Here is a 13,498-nt window from a genome sequence, read left to right as displayed (position 1 = left end):
AATTTAAACCCTTGGCCCCTTTAGGGGAGTTTTCTAACCATTTAGGCAAGGTGTGGGCTTAAGCTTTTTTTTTTTTTTAAACAACCTTTAAATAGAAAAGGTTGCAGCCCTTTAAAAATATGTATTGAAATGTTTGCTTCTCCTTAAACCTGCCTGGGTTCCTAATAAGAAATAGGGTATTGCTCTCTTATGGTCCAAAAAGTTAAGATGGTAAGTTTTTAGGGAGAGGTTTACTATTTCACAGTATATATTGAGGAATGTTCTTTGTATGTCAAGAGGACATTTTCCCTTTAGCCAAGTAGATTTTGGTGTCCATATTTACTGGAGGGAATGGTTATCTAAACCCATATCATATGCAATTTTGTACTGTAATTAAAGTGTTCTTTTCCCCATAGACATAATTTAGGAAATACCAAATACGCAAATCAGGGCAGAATTCGGAGATAATTTCCTTTGTATCTGGACCCCACAGCACTTCCATTCCCAGGACTTATGTATTTAGCTAGATATACTGTCTTTTGTTTCTTCCTCCCAGCTCCACAAAGCCTTTTTTTTTCCTAGAGAATGTCTTCCCCTTATGGCAATAAGGTAAACATTTATAAAATGATGTCCTGCTGAAGTCTTCTCCAAAGACTATGGCCACTTTGCTTTCAAGAGATTTATTTTTTTCCCAGGGTTCTTTATCACACTAGAAGCATAAAATCTAACTTTTGTCCATTTCTTTTTTTAAAATTTTATTGGTATTTTTTTTTTATGTAAACTGAATTTCTCCCTCTATCCTTCCCCCTCTCGTTCCCAGAGATCTTTACCATATAATTGAGGATTTTTTTTTAAAGTAAAAAAAGAAACATAGTAAGAAGAGGAGGGAAATCAGCAAAACTGATCAATATATCAAAAAATCTGTGCAGTGTGTCTGAAAACATGCAAGTGGAGACTTGTCTATTTAACTGTCAACTTTACTTCAGGGACTTAAAAAAATTTTTTTTGACATGTCCTCCACTCCACTTTTAAACAAACCAGAGGAAAAATATAAGTTTAGTGTTACTGTTCTCCAGTGCTGGGGTGGTGGTGGTGGTGGGGGGGGACATTAGCAGAGTCTTCAGGCTCTAAAAGAATCTGGGCGGGAGCCTCTCTCACTCTTGGGCCTATCTGACATCAATTATCTGACATTACTTTGTGTGGCCAGTCAAGTCTAAAGAGGATGGAATCATTCAGCATTGCTGTTTTGTGACTGCCCTTGGCCAGAGGCTCTGGACTCCTTCACAAGATTTCATAAAATCAAATTTCCAACTTAACAAGGCAGGTATGCCCAGACAAAAGCATGAGTGCAGAGCCAAACCTAAGGAGGAGGAAAGGAGACACACTCAGCAAATCAGCTCACTCTTTTTTAGACACAAGAGTTTGAGAGACTAATTTCATTGGAGCTGGTAAAGTAAGAGAATAATGAAGAGTCAGCTCTCTCCTCTTTATTCTAACTACCTTGCTGGGTCACTAGAGACAAGACATCTGGATTCTTTGGAGCTTCTAGTATCTCCTCTGGAAATGGAATTAGTGATTGATTCCTCTTTTTTTAAACAAAGTAATTTGGAGGGATAATTGGTGGCCAAACACTGGTGGACACTTTCCTGGAATTTTTTCTGTTGGCCAGAAAAGTGGAAAAGTATGCCAGTTGAGAAAGGGAGCCTGGGTCCCCCTGGTAGGGAGGAAGTTTAAGACATAGGAGTAGTTATCTGAACCTCTGCTGGAAGCCCTGTGGCTTTCTGGAATTTAATTTTTTTTAATATTATTAAGTGAGTTATTGGTTTAGAAATTTGCTGTGTCTGTAAATAGGAAAAAGTTTAGGGTAGAAACTTTAGAATTCAGGATCTATGGGGTGTGTTTTGTAAATTTTAAAAAAGCCCCTTCCATGGCTCCCTTATCAAAGCTGCAACTTTGCAGGGAGATGAAGAATCACACTGGACAGTTAGTTGTCTTAGAGTAGAAAAAATTGATTTCCTCTCTGCTCATGATAGTGTACTTTAGATCTGGGTCTCATTGGAGATTGCCAGGGAGGAGCATCCTCCATCCTTGGAAGGGATCAGGGAGTGATCAGATCACTAGGTAGATTTGACCACTGAAATTGGAAAGAAGAGTAATGAGAATTATCCCCACAGAGAGAGAGCCTATTTGGACAGATTTGCTTCTATTTGTCTCCAGTGTCTTTGAAAGAAAGATTTTTGTGGACACTGGACAAAATTAAGATACTTGTAGCTACATGAGGGTAGTTTGTAAGGAAGGAAGATCTGTAGTGTCATGGCTGAAAAGTCAGCTTTTGGTGGAGATGGGGGAGGATTTGAGTTGTTGAGTGCAAAGGCAGACTTCCTGGGACCTTTCTTCAGTCTTGCTGAGGATGGATAGGTTAGACAATCTATTTCACAAGTCTATTAACCAACCTCCATCAGTGCCTGCCTGGTAAAAGAGCCAATTAGAATCGGTGACAGTCTTCAGGAATGTCTTATTGTTATTCTGTGGGGACAATTGAGCTAGTATGAAAATCTAGGTAAATACCAGAAAGCTGAAAGCTAAATGAAATACTGCCATGTAAATCCTACTCAGAAAATCCTATCGACTGGAAGGGAAATGCCTTGGGCATATCCTTCTCCCTTGTACTGCTTTGTCTATCTTTCCGCCCCTTTCCTCTGGGATTGAAATTTGTCCAAGTTTATGCTAAACACAGAAATGATCTCTCTATCCCAGTTTTTGAAACACAATTTTACTGATATATTTTAATATCACCAAAATTTCTCCCTGTATTCAAATTTTTAAGAATAAACCCATCCTTAAGGGCGATTTATTCGCTAATTTATTTTGTGGGGATGAGAAGAAAGTGTTAAAATGCAAAATCCCCTCTGTGTTCTCTCCAATAATTCAGAGGTTCATAAAGCTTTCTTGCAGTCTGCCTTGTCAAGGGTCCAGTGTAAATGCAGGAAAGTCGAAGATCATTTTTAAAGGCAGTAAAAAAAAAATTCTTGGAGGTGTTTTTTAAGGCTCAGTCTGAGGTGTTCTTTGGTGGATTAACTGGACCCTGAAAGGAAGTGAGGAAAAGACAACCCAATCTTCCTTGTCTCCTGAACTCTGGGGCAGCTGGCTAGCCATGTGTGCAGGGAGTGAGTGAGAGTCAGAGGGCCTGCTGGAAGCCCCCCACCCCAAACCCTGGAGCCTCCAATTCAGTTTCCTGAATTCAGTTTTACTTTTTATGCAAATACTGAGGCACATTTTATTCCAACTTTGTCTCTTTTCCATGACTAAGATGCAGCTACATTGTGTAACCCGTGGGTCCCTGTCTCTCTAGCAAGGATTAGAAAGCTATTAACATCCTGGCTAAAATCCTTAAGGAGGGAAAGGGAGTTCTTCCGCCCCAGTTTATCGGGGATTGGCTGCAGAGGGAGGAGACCTATACAAGGCCCTTTGTCTGGGGGGCGGGAGGGGCGGGGAGGGAGATTCACCCAGCAGCCTGCCTTCCCTCTGTAAAGTGGGTGTGGCCCTCAGCCTGCCCTATTTCTGCATGTGGAAAGGTGGCATTATGCTGAATGCCAAGCAGTGGATCCTCCTAGTTAGGGGCTGCTTGGATCCTCCTCCAGGATGGGCAACACAGGGAGACCAAAGCAACCAGGAAACTCAGGTGGATGTTTAAGGGGAAAGAGTCACACCAGGTGGCGTTCTGTCTTGTAGCTCCATTTTGTGTTGCAGGCAGAGTGACATTTTAGAAGCAAGCTTGCACAGCCTGCTATGTTAGTTTGCAGTCTAGGTCTGTGTTGTAGAAAGGCCCTAGTGGAATGTCCCTAGTAGGGGCAGGTCTTTTTTTTTTTTTTTGCTGTAGTGTCCCCAGACTCTTCCCTGGTTGTAGGCTCTTAATCATTGTTTGGGGAACTGAAATGGACCTTCTTGGCCTGGATCAGATGTTATTTCTCCCTTTTAATCTGGGAGAAGAGAGCCCCAACTCTAGCACAGTGATTAGCTAGGGTTCAAAGAGGCTAATAAATTTGCAGGTAGCCCAAGATTCCTTGGGGGCAGGGGAACACCCCAGCCATCTGCTAAGTAGATGGAGCTTCAAGAAAACCCTATTTTCCTGGGCTAGGATTGATTGACTTTCTCTTTCATCCCCTATTCAGTGATATCCCTCCTGATTTTGAAGGCTAGTCACACTGAGCTGGGACATGGGTTGTTTCAGGTGTTGCACCCCGCCTTCCAGTCCCCCCAAGTCCCCTGCATCCCCATAGTTGGAGAGATAGTAATGGGACTGACTGCAAAGTCTTACTGTCTTCCCCTACTGTGGCCATAGGGCTGCATGTTGATTGGGAAGATGAAAGAGATAAGTGCAAGTTTCTAGGGGTTGGTACAGCAACACCAGCGCCTTTCCAGGAGGGTCCCCAGGGCCATGGCATACTTGGTATACGGAGTTTATGTTGTAACGAGGCTTCAGCTCAGCCTGGTGAGAGCAGGAGAGAGGATTTTCAGTATAACCCCATAGGTGTAAAATGACCTGTAGAGGATCCTTCTCCCCTCCATTTCTGCACCCAGTCTCTTCTTGCTGCTTTCTGGCTGACTAAAACTTCTGTCCCCACATAGATAGATTTGTCTTTTCCCAAAGGGGTGTCAGACTCTCAAACTAGCTTCCCTTCCCAAACAGAATTCCTATTCTAGCCAATCTAGGCATTCAGTTTATTGATTAAAGTGTGATTAGGTCTAAAGGGGCCTTGGGATGTGTAAGGGTCTTCATTCTCTCTGCTCTGTGCCTATTCCCCACCTTCCACTGGATTTTAAAAGAAGGGCTTGTTTACTGGCCCTTTGGGGAAGGGAGTCTTTTTACTCTGAGCTTCCCCTACTCTGATTTTCTAGGCTCCTTTTCATTTGCTGCCCTTCTCTGAAGATGGGGAGCCAGTCTGACCCAGTCTCTAAATTTCCTTTTTTAACATTCCCAATCCTAGCTTCTTTTCCCTATATACCTCACCCTTCTGCTGCCCCCTCCCACCCCCGCAGCTGTGTAGAGCAGCAGTTGAATGTCTCCAATTATCAGGTCCTAGTTTACACAAGTTTTTAGGAACTTTTCTCCCCCCACACCCATGTAATTTGGAGTTCAGCCATATCCTTGTCAAGGAAGGGTTACAGATTATCCAAAGCTGGAGAATGCTTTAGGGCAAAAGGGAAGAAGGGAAGGGATCAGCCATGCACATTTGGAGGCTGAAGGATGAGGGGACCACTCCTGGCACTGGTGCCATCTGGAGAATGGTGGTACAGGTTGAAACTAGCTTGGTGATAGACATCCTGGAGTTGTCTCACCAGCAAAATTGTACTCCTTTTTGTTGGTTTTGGAAGAGGGGGCCCAGGGAGAAGAACAGGGTTGCGGATTGGCTCTCAGCTGCCACCCCTTTCCCACTTCGGGCTGGCTACCTAATGAACTTTACTCATCCTTGACTTACTGACACCCCATTGTATGTAAAGGGCCCCACACTAAGGATCTGGGGATTCTGAACTGGTCTCATCTCCTCTCTGGATTGTTGTTTCCTCCCGTGTAAAATAAAGTTGAACTAGTTTGACCACTGAGGTCCCTTCCAGCGCTAACGTTCTGTGATTCTGACATCCTGTGCACATCTTTAACCCCAATACAGTCTCTTAGACTAGAAGAGACCTTATTTATCATGAAGGAGTATATGAATGAGGGGAAGTGATCATGGAAATTCTCTCAGCTTCCAACTCTTGGACCTTCTTACTGAGGACAGTACTTAACACTGGAAGAGACCTTTGGAATCTGTTGTGTCCAGCTTCTTCCTTTGTCAAATGAGGAAACTGGGGACTAGTTCAGGGAGAGCCACACAAATTGTTAGTGCCATCCCCAGCCTCCAGGAATCAGAAGATCCTGGTTTCTTATTAGCCCCATGTCCACCCTTCATCAACTCACTAACCTTGGGTAAATCACTTCTTTGCCTCAGTTTCTTCATGTGTAGGAGAAGGTTGGACTAGATGACCTTCAAAGGCCCTTCCAAATCTTAAAGTTCTGTGATCCCAATTTACTTTTCTCTGTAGTAATTATTAATTGCCCTCTCCCCATTTTAATCAAAAAGGAGCAGCTCATGGTCAAGAGACTAAGTTATCCTCATGGTCTGAGTGGACGGGGATCACGTGGAACATGCAATCTGGCATTGTTTCCTATGGCAGATCCTCTCCAGATGAATCCTAAACCTTCATAGAAGACCCCTTCTGTACTCCATCTCATGGCTTCAAAGGAGAAGTCCAATTTCCTGTGCCTATTTCATTTAAGGATTGTAACTCTTAATTGTTGTTGAAGGATTACAAGTCTTTCATCCACAGGGCTGTTGGGGAAATGCCGGCATTCATTATCCCTTGGTTTATAAAATGTGCAATGAATATAAATAAAATGGAGAGTCCCTGAATGAATTTACCCCCCTCCTTCACAGTGTATATTTCTGCCACTTAAGATTTTTACAGCTTGAATTCAATTTTTAAAAAAACTGAGTCGATTTGGAGAGACAAGTTGCACAATTTCAATTTGGTAAAATTAATGTATTGTTGTATGGAAGCTTTTAGAGGGAGAATTGGGAAAGATCTTAACTTCTGTTAGTGACATTGGCAAGAGTGCTGGACAACAATTGTAGCCAATTTCAGAAGGAATTATTCACTTTCTGTAAATCTCTCACTACAGGAGAAGACAATCCTTAATGACTGAACCAATTGCTTACAGGAAGCATTTAAGATTCCATGTTTCCTCTGTGCATTTTTTTCCTTAACAAAATAAAGAACTCTAAAATGAATTAATTTAAGTGGAATAGGCCCCCTTTGTTGTTTAAAAAAAAAACTACCAACAAAATAAAGGAGCAGACAAAAACCTGATGAATAATCAGGCTCCTTCCCATCAAAGTTGGTGATTTCAAGCATTAACATTATGGGATTTTTGATGGACATTTCCTGCTGTCCTAATAAAGGGCAGTGAAGAGTGACCTTTGTTTTTTGTAGGAAAGAGCACAGCAAGCTTTAAAGCATGAAATGAATGTGAGTTAGTATTATTGCATTTGTTATGTTTTTAACATTTAGATTTTCTTTGCTTTTCCTACTCAGACTTTCTCCTTAAATGCAAGTGTTCCACATATAGAACTGTGTTGCCTCACCCTGAGTTTTGTAATGGGCTTTGATTTGTGGGGAGATTCACTCTCTCTATTTTGAGTTGACGCTCCTAGGGTTGCCAATCTGTCCTGGTTGTTCTGCCTTTGGGATCCGTCCAGGATCAGCATTACTGTGCAGACCACATGTGTGGTCAGGCTACAAAGACAGGGAGAGTTAGGTAAACAATACCAGACTCGGTCGCTGTTCTAAATTTTTTTTTTTTGTCAAAGTCCGAAGCAAACTCGGTTATTTAATACTTTTAACAGCAGTTGTGATCTCAGATAAAACATGAAAGTGTAATGAACCCTACAGTCACTTTGCCTTTGGTGTTCTCAGCCCCCACCCCCCAAGGAAATTGTGGAAATTGACAAATAGTTTCTTTTCCAAAAATTGATAACTTTTATTTTTTGAGGTCAGCTTTACTTTGAAAACATAGGCTACTGAACTCGTATTGCTTACCAACAGCCTTAAAAAGGACAATTAAATAAATGAACAATTAGGAGATACCACAGAAGATAAATCTCCTTAGAAGTAACAGCTGTGGAGAAAGTGTTTAACCATTTTATATAGCTTCTGTCTTGAAAAAAGATTAGATTTAAAAAAATTTCAATTTTAACAACATATCAGTAATATTATGAATGAGAGCTAGATGATTTTTGTACAAAGAAAGTTGTGCTTTTCTTTTTCCTTCTCCATTACAGAGAAGGAGAAAAAAACTTATGAAATTTTAAAAAATTAATTTGATGAAAAAAACTAGTAAGAGGATGGAGTCTGCTCCAGATTCTGGTCAGATATTCACCTGTTCTTTTCTCCAGCACCCAGCTTATATCTTAACTCAGGGTCCTTTGGGATCTCTATTTCTTCTCTCAGTTAAATCTCCCCTAGAATTTAGTCTCTTAGGTTATATCTGTCCCTGGATCCAGAAAGAAAGTTTGTTATTGTTTTTTAAGGGGAACCTATTTTTGTTTTTTAAATAAAAAGATAACCTTCAAATTAGCTGACTCAAACTCCTGTTTCATGTAACTGTATGCCAGTAGGAAATGTTTGCATGTGAGTGTGTGAAAATGTGGCCTCCTTTCTCCATCACCCCTAGAAACAAGGCAGTCGGGCTTCCATGAAACTATCACACTGTGGTTGCGCCTAGATTCACCAGCTTGAAATGAATTTTGAAGCCAGGGATCCAGGGATGTGCAAGACAGAGAGAAACATGTGTTCTCTCATGGTGTCCTTCCTGTAATTCTTCAGATCAAAGCCCAAATTAATCTTTTGGCTCTTAGCCAGCATAATTTGCTTTGCAATTAAAAACATATTCCTATCTTTGTTGACAACTCCAAAAAGCACCCAGTGGTTAACCATTTTGTGCTGTCTTCTTCTCTTTCTCATAGGTACTGGATAGTGTGCTGGCTCAATATGGGTCAGTGGAGAATTGTGAGCAAGGTAGGTGTCTCTTGAACTCATTTGATTTCAAATTCATCAAGGATGGGAAGTAGAGGGAAAGCTTAATTTGGTTATTCTTGTGTACTTTTCTCCCTCTCTAGTGAACACTGATACTGAGACTGCTGTGGTCAACGTGACCTACAGCTGCAAGGAGCAGGCAAGACTGTAAGTATTCTGTACTACTTTATTTTACAGCTGGTTTCATGTTTTCAATAAAGTCATTTTGCTCTAGTGACACCATTAATGTTGGGGGTGGGCAGGGAAGGGAAGGAGGGAGAGAGGGAGGTGGATGCCAAGGTGGATGATGCTGAATGACATGGAGGCTGTCCTCTGCCAATGCCTTCGACTTTTTCCTGAAAGCTCATAGGTGGGAACATCAATTCACATTGATCACACTGTCTTAATATTCTTAACTGTGAAAATGTGAATATATAACACTTAGAAATTTCAGGGATACTGGGCTGCAGACTTATGCCGTGGGCCCAGGTATAGTCAGATGAACTTATGAGGAGCTCCTCTGTCTCTCTAACTGGTACCATCAGTACAGTAGTGTTGTATATATTTTATATGGATATTGTGTGTAATATATGTGTGTGAAGGTATATATATTTTACAAAACATGTGATTTATTCTTTGTTAAATGTTATCAGAGATTTTGATTTTAATAATAAGTGCCAGTTGGAAGTCTGGCATTATATTGTTTCTTTTCATTTAAGAAATGGTTGCCTGTATTCTTGACAGTTGGATTTGTTCCATAAATTGAAATGTATTTCCCCAAAATTCCATAGATAGACTTCATTTTCTTCTCTTCCCTCATTCCTTCCACCCCATCTTAGTCAAATCCATAAATTATAGTTATACAGGTTTAGGATCCATCCAGTTTTATGAGCAGAACCATTGACAGATGGATTTTTTATTGTTGATTTGAGATCTTCTGTAGGATGAGAGGTGGTTGTGCTCAGTAATCTGTCATGTTCCTTCCAGCTCTAAATTGATGATTCTGTGATCAAACTCATGGAAATAATACTGTTGAGGCTTGCCTGGTAGGTTCAAAGGCCACCCCTTCACTGCCTGGGAGACCTTGGGATGTCATTTAAACCTGTCCAGGTCCCAGATTCCTTATTTGTGGAGTAAGGGGATTTAACTAGCTTAGCTGCCTTTTAAAGGCAGTCCTAGCTCTAAATCTATGATCCTGTGATTGGGAAGCCATGTTATAAAAAGAGCTGAGTATTTTTCCATACTTAAGAATTGACGACATGTATCTTAGGATCTAGAGGTTGTTTTCTGACATTACCTTAGAGATATCTCCTGGTCATCAGAAAGGCAAAGATGTTGCCTTCCTCTTCAATAAAGGGGACTGGGGAGCCAACCTCACAACGTTTGCTTTCATGTGGCTATATAGCAGGATTTGAAGACCAGTAACCAATCACCTGAATACTCAGGAGGAAAGCCAACATCCCACATCTCTCAAATGATGTCCCCCCTAGTTTCCATCTGTGATGGTGACAGGCCACCTAGACAGGAAGGAGCTGATTGATGAGATTCCATTTCAGGAAGGGCTCTACCTAATGTTCTCATCAATGATTCAAAAGTATGTGGTCCTGGCTGTCCACTGTTACAGAGGTGAACAGCTGGCTTCAGGTTCATACCTAAAGAGGAGTGGTCAATGAAATGGCATCAACCTCAAGACCCTCTGGAATATTCTGTGGCTATTAATTAAAATTTTAATCAATATCTTAGATGAAGGAATATGTAGTGTCCTCATGAGTTACACAGATGATGCTGAAATGCAAGATCATCTTTGATAATTTCAAGAAATGATTCTGATAAAATAAGATGAAATCCAGTAGGGACCAGTTTAGGTGATTACTGAGAACTGAAAAAGAAAACAAAATAACTCAAAGACCAAGCAAGGGCTGCTCAGAGTAGGGGACAGTGGCTTCCAAGCCTGCGTCTGACCTTTAGTGCTCAAATGAGACATTGTCATCAAATTCTCTGCCTGTTTCTACCTAATGTAAAAACAGATGACATGTCAAATTCTGTAAATGACAGGGCAATGGCAGCCTCTTGAAGAGAATGGGGTTGTCATCCTTCCTAGCCTGTGGTTTGGTTCTGGCTCCCATGTTGCGTTAGATTGGTTGCTAAGAGTATATGACATGGAAGGTTCTAGAATTGTCCTTCTACTTGACTCTATTGAAAATGTTCGTATGATGTGTGCAAAGTGCTTTGCAAACCTTCAAGCACCATCTAGATATGAGCTGGGGTCATCTTGTCATGTCACTCTCTCTTTTCTTTGGGACCTAAACTAAGTCATTTCATCTGGTGCCATTTTCTTTACTGAAGAGGTTTAACTAGATGAGCTCAAAGACCTCTTTCCACTCTGAAAGGTGCTATTTAAAAAACAAAAAGACAAACAAATCCACCTTTTATCAGAATATCAAAAAAAAGAGCACAACTGATAGCTTTCCTTCTCCTAATGTGCAGTAAAATCATCCAAGAGCAGAGAATGAGATTATGGGAAATGGGATAATCTCCCTAGTGGATAACCATTCTTGCCTCATGGTCAGTTAGCTGAAATACCTACCTCACAGGGTTGTTGTGAGGATCAAAAGATAAAAGCAAATGTGAAGCCTTATTTCAGTGTCAGTTATATTGGCCAACAGAGGCTAACCCGAAATGTCATGTTATTTCATGTATGTGTCAATTCCTGACTAACCTGATGTGCTTGGAAAAGTCACATGATTTTCCTAAAGAGCTGACTACTAACACTTCTTGGGCATAGCAGCAAATCTTGCTAAGTCACTTAACTGACTGAACATCCAGCTTGCTTAAACTTAAATTTCAGCTACTTTTCTTCACATTCAGAAACTCAGCCTCAATCTTTGACTCTGATGTACTACAGAGTTAGCTTGTCAGCTAAAGCTGGCCACATGCATGCTTCCCTTTGGGCCACCATGGGATTATGGAGGAATGACCCTGTCTCCCATTGGTCTGCTTTGGGTATAGAAATAGTTTACTGATTGCTGATGCCTGCTCACTCAAATCCTTTCCCTGTTTTAGAGGCTGCTTCTAACCTAGTTGAATTTTGGGTGTTTTTTAAGGGAGGGAGAGGGTAGAAGAGGAACAATGTCCTTTCCCTGGAGTTTATTGCTCCTGGTACCAGAACAGTTTTTTACACTGGATCCGTGTGCTTTCAGAACTGAGGTTATATGAAATTCTGCAATGTGAGCTGATTTTTCTTCTCCCCCCAAAAGAAAAAGCTTTTAAAAGCAGGCACACAATAAGGGTTGACAATTTATCTGTCAAATTTCACAAATTGACTGAATTTCTTGATGTTCCAATGCCTTGCTCAGATCTATCGCTCCACAGGAGCTTGGTGATGTGTGAATAACTGTTTACTCACCTAGCTCAGAAGGAGATATTGTAGAGACAATGATTGTTTGGCCTCAGGTTGGAACAGATGGCTGCTCTTGCCCTTTTTTCAGCTTTGGGATCCTGTGATTTTGTGATAAATATGCTTTCTCCTTCATCTAGCCTGACAGGAGAGCCTCGCTTTACCCACGAAGGTTGATCTGAGCCATATTTATCTTTATGTGTGTGTATGTGTGTTTGCATGTTTATACAAGCACACACACACGCACACATATATGTAATATTGGAAATACTCATCACGCTTGGAATCGACTCGCCCTCAGAGGACTACGAGCTGGTGAAGCAAATAGCACCCAACTTCCAAGTTGGGATAGTAGGACAGGGTGTTGGTAGAACCTCCCTGACCTTTCCTCTCTTTGACAGAGCCATAACTGTGGCCTTTATCAGTCAGATGCCTCCTAGAGGAACACCTTCATGTACTATTTCTTTTCTAGCCTCTTTCAAAGAGAGCTTAATGTTATTTTGAGGACTGATGGTTGCTTTGTCAAGAATGCCATCTCCTCTCCCTTCCGACTCACCTGTGTGATGGTTAGTAATGGTGTTCATTATGAGTTCTTGTTAGAGGTGCCCCCCTCCAACTTAGTTGAGGTGTGGCATTTTCTACAGGAGCATTTGGTTGAGTTGGAAGGAGGACCAGTTGCTCCCCAAGGAGAAATTGAAAACAGTCACATCCATGGGTAATGAAGGGAGAAGGAGGAGGCAATCTCAGGGCCCTCCTCATCTGGACGTGCATGTTATCTTTGCTTGCTTCTGAGACCTGGCTTTCTGAGATGCATGTTTCTGATGCCTGCCCCACAAGGGCTAACAAATGTTGGTGACACTTCCTACATGCCCCCCGTCCCCCTTAACTTTTTATTCTAAGTGAAATATTTAGCAGTCTAGGATTAGTAAGTCCAGCACCACACTCAGCCACAGTCTGCTTTGCTCCTGAAGAACTGCCACCATCGCTTCGACCACCTTCTTACTTCTGATCTACTTTGCCCCGTTGGGCCTTCTGGTATAATTCCAAGGCCCAGCTCGGCAGAGTGAATCAGCGGGAAGACCTGAACCCCCTTGGAACTCCTCGGCACCTCATTGGGAAGACATCGGCGTCTTCATTTAGGGTTAGATTGCATTGCTTTGTTGGAGATGCTTGTTGTGTTGGTCTAGTTCTAGAGAAAGAGGCAGCCTAATGTAGTGAATTGGGAGACAGAAAACTCTGGGTTCAAACCCTGCCTCTGACACAGCCTGGCTATGTGTCATGGAGAAAGACAACTCATCTTGTAGTGCTCCATGCAGCATTTTCAGGATTGAATGTGCAGAGCAGGTGGTGACTTGTATTGGCAGAGGGTGTTTCCTCACCTGGGATTTCTCTATACCAGGGAAATTACAGGTCTGGTCCCTATCCTTGTCTCTCTGTTCTAATGGTGTAACAGAGGAAAATGAACTGTGGGCAATGTATCTGCATGGCTATCGCATGAAGCACTGTTGG

General features: G+C 41.7%; 1 protein-coding gene across 9 annotated transcripts in view; it reads left to right on the top strand.

Moving 5' to 3' along the window:
* IGF2BP3 (insulin like growth factor 2 mRNA binding protein 3) overlaps positions 1–13,498 on the top strand; it is a 102,927-nt gene that overhangs the window by 56,086 nt on the left and 33,343 nt on the right. For all 9 annotated transcript variants that reach the window (XM_072650923.1, XM_072650922.1, XM_072650921.1 and 6 more), the window contains 2 exons: positions 8,544–8,595; positions 8,697–8,760. In XM_072650923.1, coding sequence (XP_072507024.1) covers positions 8,544–8,595; positions 8,697–8,760 — 116 coding nt within the window. The remainder of the gene's footprint in view (positions 1–8,543; positions 8,596–8,696; positions 8,761–13,498) is intronic.

Source organism: Notamacropus eugenii, chromosome 3, assembly GCF_028372415.1.
Source record: "Notamacropus eugenii isolate mMacEug1 chromosome 3, mMacEug1.pri_v2, whole genome shotgun sequence".
Taxonomy (NCBI): Eukaryota; Metazoa; Chordata; class Mammalia; order Diprotodontia; family Macropodidae; genus Notamacropus; species Notamacropus eugenii.
Note: the sequence above shows the minus strand (reverse complement) of the source record. Positions and strands in the feature narration are given on the sequence as shown.